This window comes from Teleopsis dalmanni, unplaced genomic scaffold, assembly GCF_002237135.1.
Source record: "Teleopsis dalmanni isolate 2A unplaced genomic scaffold, ASM223713v2 unscaffolded_contig_3328, whole genome shotgun sequence".
In the NCBI taxonomy this organism is placed as follows: Eukaryota; Metazoa; Arthropoda; class Insecta; order Diptera; family Diopsidae; genus Teleopsis; species Teleopsis dalmanni.
In genome coordinates, this window is record NW_024034710.1 from 29 (window position 1) to 5171 (window position 5143).

At 30.3% G+C, this 5143-nt stretch overlaps 2 protein-coding genes across 3 annotated transcripts; one reads left to right on the forward strand and one right to left on the reverse strand.

The window, feature by feature from the left end:
* Positions 1–236: 236 nt before the first annotated feature.
* On the reverse strand, positions 237–1073 carry LOC119665051. The gene has a single exon (XM_038074375.1). It carries the CDS (start codon positions 1071–1073, stop codon positions 237–239), a length of 837 nt encoding a protein of 278 aa, XP_037930303.1.
* A 1469-nt stretch (positions 1074–2542) lies between these two features.
* LOC119665050 (DNA damage-binding protein 1-like) lies at positions 2543–4750 on the forward strand. Of its 2 annotated transcripts, none has more exons than XM_038074373.1 (7): positions 2543–2810; positions 3081–3229; positions 3303–3565; positions 3632–3837; positions 4099–4181; positions 4236–4389; positions 4442–4750. In XM_038074373.1, the coding sequence occupies exons 1-7, from the start codon at positions 2750–2752 to the stop codon at positions 4702–4704; spliced, it is 1179 nt and encodes a 392-aa protein (XP_037930301.1). In that variant the 5' UTR covers positions 2543–2749; the 3' UTR covers positions 4705–4750. The 2 variants fall into 2 exon arrangements, with proteins under 2 accessions (XP_037930301.1, XP_037930302.1); XM_038074374.1 differs by having other exon boundaries at positions 4445–4749.
* Positions 4751–5143: the final 393 nt, after the last annotated feature.

Sequence of the window (5143 nt, forward strand, 5' to 3'; positions counted from 1 at the left end):
GCCAAGAGCTAGAGTTATCTCTATTTCTCCAAATGTTTTGATCATAGAACCATTTGCTGCGTAGAGTATTCTTTCGTTCTTATTGTTTGTATTTGAATTTTTTTGTTTGGCGGCAATAAGTGAAACATCTGCACCCGTGTCTATTAGGAATGATTTTTTTGTCTTATTGTCATAGACGAACAGTCTTGTAGATGTTTCGTTTACAACTTCCTCTGCCGCCGTAGACGAAGTCGGTTTTAGTTTTTTGTGCCATATGTGCATGGCTGCTTGCAATTTTTTGCATTTGACCCATATGTTCTATGATACCAACAATTTGTACTGGTCTTTTCTTCACTATCATCATGACATTGCCGGTTTCTGGATGTTGAACGTGAACGTTGATTTGTTCTTGAGCGGTGTTCGGTTGATAATTTCGAGACCATTTTCGTCAGTCTGGTCACTTCTCGTTGAAGTTGTTCGATTTGTGCATCACGTTGAATATGAGCTGCTGCAGGGACGTTAGCTGCATTGACGTAAGTTCCTTGCATTGTTGAGTTTATACGGATTGTTTCGGTTATGTTGTCTGCCAATTCCGCCATCTTAGGTAGTTCCACTTGAATTGTGGCTAGACATGTCTGTACTTCTACAGGAAGACGTTGTAACCATAACCCTTTCAGTAATTGTTCGTCTTGTTTGCTTCCACTAATACGTTGCAATTCGCTTAAAAGATGGGATGGCTTTTTATCCCCAAGCTGTAAACCACTAACTAATTTTTGTATGCGTTTTTGTTCACTATCCGCAAAGTTTTTTATTATTGCTTGCTTGATAGCTTCGTACTTCTGAGCTGCTGGTGGATTCTGTATTGTGTTATAAATTTGTTCTAACAGCGATCCATCCAATGCTGCGATAACTGTGCCAAACTTTTGAGTATCGCCCTTTATGTTGTTGACTTGGAACCAGTAGTCCAACTGAATAAACCAAAGGTCAATGTTGTTTTTTATTAATGTTGGCATCGGCAGCTTTATTGCAGTGATTGTTGCGTTTTCATTGATTGGGTTAGTGTCTTCGGTTATCTTTTGCTCTTGAGTAGCCATTTTTTTTTTATATATTCGACGTCGGCTTGGTCACCAATGTAGTGGTTTGTTAGGTTGGGGTTTATTTCGAATTTAACACTCCGTATTGGTAATGGATAAGTTAATTTAACACTCCGTATTGGTAATGGATAAGTTTATTTATTTCTTATACTTAGTTATTATAAAATATTCTTAAAGTTAAGATTTATGTTTTTACGTCTTATTCACGTGCTGCTTTTTCTTTTTCCAAACTACTACTGGCGGGAACTGCGGCTATTGTTGTCTCCTTTGTGCCTTGTTGACAGTTCTTTTATTTATATTTTTTGGTGCTGCCACAAATTTTGATTTAATTAATAGATACAATACATAAATAAATAAATTAAGTAATAATAAATAAATGCTAGCCATTACTCTGTAAAGCAAGATATAAGACCATGCTTACGTGTTGAAGACAAGTATGCGTGCTACCCAATCGCAAATTCAATATTTCGGCTGAACATTGTATATTGTAAAGTCGCACACATCTCTGTTTATGTATGTCGAAATCTGCAGACTTCTCATAATTTAAGAATTTTGGTGAGCGTCGGACGAGCAGACATCGCGGAAAAAAATATAAAAATAATTGAAAAAGTTGTAGACATTTATTTTTATTAAAATAAGCAAATTTGAATAAGAGTGCTATAAACAATTATTAAAATAGTTCATATATTTTAAAAATTATTTTGTGCTGAAAATATTTTATAAGTTTTTATATTTACAAAATTATTTTGTGAATAAATATATTAAAATGGAACATTTTAAAGAATTAAATTAGAAATAATTTTAGTTTTAAGAATTAAAATAAAAAATTATGTTTAATTCTAAGAAATATGAAATCTTAATATAATGAAATAAACAACATGTTGCTATCATCATCATCTCAATTTCTTCAGTTTCGATTACTGTTTCGCACTCTGTATTTGCTTCGCTTTTGTTATGAACGGTGTAGAAAATAATTTAAAATGAAATATGCATACCTTGTTTCAAAGTATATAAAAAAACGCATACTTGAACTTTATACTTGGTGTGCAGATATGTAGTATCGTCTATATCATGCTTAAAATTCATTTTGTTTAATTCAATTAATATTTTCTTTAAATTAATTAATTTTCAGTGTTTACAAGTTTTATAATTTATATTGTATACAACACAATAGAAAACATATATTACAAAGTAGCATTTAATATATCTTAAACGTGATGCCAACTTTTTTCAAGCAGACTTAATGATGTTTTTTTACAACTGTCAAAAAAAAAAAATTACGGCTAATGTATCATGTGTGTCAATATAAATTCAACAAAAAACAGTAACATCTTGGACCTTTTTTAAAGTAATATACTAAATTGCTTGTATTGTTTAGTGAGATATAAAATTTGTAGATATAGAGTTTTAAAACTCAAAAATCTGAATAACTTGTATTTTATTTAAACTTACTTAAATATTTAAATTTTATGCAATGGCAACACTTTTTGTAATATTTATTGTTGGCAGCTTGTTCAGTTGGCGGTGAGAGTTCATAGTATATTGCATATTTTGCATGCAGCGGGTCTCGAATTAAAAATATCTGTTGCTGTTGACAGTAAATTGATTATTTAATAAATAAGTAAATCTATTTTTCTACAATAAAAATCTATTGCTGAACATTTTTGTTCATAAAGATGTCACATCATTATGTAGTTACGGCTCAGAATCCTACGGCTGTGATTGCTTGTGTATGCGGTAAGTAAACTTTTTTATTTAAACACATTGTATTATATCTGAAATAAACGATTAACTAAATAAATTATTGTGCTTATTATATAAATAACTTATAATGTGTAAAATGTGCTAATAAAAACATAGAATATAATATACCTACAAAAGCCGGTATGAAATGCTACATTTTATGAATTCGAAAACGTGACCTTAAACACAAGAACCATTATTCAATGCATAATGTGCTTCTTTTGTATAAATTTGCTACATTTAAATTTTATTTGCGCTTTTCAGGAAACTTCACGTCTCCGACAGACTTAAATTTGGTCATTGCAAGAAATAGCCAATTAGAAATCGATTTAGTTACGCCGGAAGGGCTGCGTCCACTGAAGGAAGTTAATATCAATGGACAGATTGCTGTTATGCGACATTTTAGACCCCCTGTAAGTTGAAAATATTTATTCAATTTAAACTATGTTATTTTAATAACTATAACTATAATTATAATTCCTTTAGGAAGGCAAAAAAGATTTAGTTTTTATATTAACTCAACGGTATAATGTAATGATATTGGAATTCATTGAAGAAGACGGTGTCATAAAAGTTCATACTAAAGCAGATGGAACTGTTTCTGATCCAGTCGGTATAAGTGCTGAAGGTGGTGTTATTGCAGTTATTGATCCAAAGGCTCGGGTAGTTGGTATGTGTTTATACAAAGGATTATTTACTATTGTTCCACTGGATCACAGTTCTAGTGAGTTAAAAGCAACGAATTTACGGTAAGTGTAGAAAAATAATGGGGAAAATATTATTAATAATTGTATTTATTTATAATTTTATAATAGAATGGACGAGTTAACTGTATATGATGTGGAGTTCTTATATGGTTGTGTTAATCCCACAATCATTGTTATACATAAAGACAACGATGGAAGACATGTTAAAACACATGAAATAAATCTTCGCGAAAAAGAATTTACAAAAATTGCTTGGAAACAGGATAATGTTGAAACGGAATCCACACTAATCATTCCAGTTCCAACTCCACTTGGTAAAAATTTATAATTTATTTATATCATATTTATTAATGAAAAATATATAATATATGGAGTTAAAATAAAACAATTTTTTAAGTTTGTTTAGTGACTTACAGATTTAAATATAATATATTTGTTTGAAACAAACAATGTAATATACAGTAAAATTTAAAATCTGCTAGACCAAAATAAAGGTTTGGTTATTTTAACTCAAATGAACTTAATTTTGTTGATTATATTATATGTTATAAGTTATAATTTACTCGCATGAATAGGTGGTGCCATTGTAATTGGACGTGAATCTATAGTTTATCATGATGGTAGCAGTTATCACGCTATAGCTCCCTCAACATTTAAGGTATTTAAATATCAAATTAAGATGATGCGATATTTATAATGTATTTTATTTCAGCAAAGTGTTATTAATTGTTATGCTCGCTTAGATAATAGAGGTCACCGCTTTCTATTAGGAAACATGTATGGGCAATTATTTATGCTGTTTTTGGAACAAGGTGATAATGGCAATGGAGTAACGGTTGTAAAGGAAATTAAAGTGGAGCTTTTAGGTATATGAAAGTTTTTAGTTATTGTTCGTAAACATTTAATCACTACCCAAAGTAGGTGAAATTTCAATACCGGAATGTTTGACTTATTTGGACAATGGATTTTTATTTGTTGGATCCAGACATGGAGACTCGCAATTAGTACAATTAGCATCCCATGCAAATGAAAGTGGCACTTATGTTGTTCCTGTGGAGAATATAACAAATCTTGCCCCAATTCTTGATTTAGGTGTTGTTGATTTAGATCGACAAGGCCAAGGTCAGATTATTACATGTTCTGGCACTTTTAAAGATGGTTCGCTTAGAATAATAAGGTAATAATATAAGCTTACAATTTTTTAGGGTCATGTGTGAATATTTACGAGTATTTAATTGTAAATATAAATAATAATAATGTTTTGTTTAACATGGCATGTTTAATAATAATTGTTTAGCGTTTTGCTCTCACGGTCTTAAAACTATACCCCAAATTGGAATATATAGTTTTTTTAATATTGTTAACATAATTTTATATTCTATTTTATTGCATTTTTGTAACTGGTCTTAAAAACTAATCGGCGAATATGGTTTTAAAAATTTAATTCTAGAACCTTATGTCTGGGTGTGGTCACAAAATGACGTTTAAGCGCAGTTTCACCAAAAAAATGTTCCTTTTATCCAGAGCGTATATAGTACCCAGTATTTAATTTGAAAGAATTATATCGGTATAAAATATCGGTTATATCTCCGATTTTTGATTTTTTTCTTGTTTAACTAC

What these genes read in the sequence shown, in the direction of transcription:
- LOC119665051 (XM_038074375.1), bottom strand. Translation starts at nt 1,073, where the DNA reads ATGGCTACTCAAGAGCAAAAGATAACCGAAGACACTAACCCAATCAAT.
- LOC119665050 (XM_038074373.1), top strand. Translation starts at nt 2,750, where the DNA reads ATGTCACATCATTATGTAGTTACGGCTCAGAATCCTACGGCTGTGATT. An exon ending in TGCGACATTTTAGACCCCCT is followed by an intron (nt 3,230 to 3,302) that starts GTAAGTTGAAAA and finishes TAATTCCTTTAG; the next exon opens with GAAGGCAAAAAAGATTTAGT. An exon ending in TCCAGTTCCAACTCCACTTG is followed by an intron (nt 3,838 to 4,098) that starts GTAAAAATTTAT and finishes TCGCATGAATAG; the next exon opens with GTGGTGCCATTGTAATTGGA.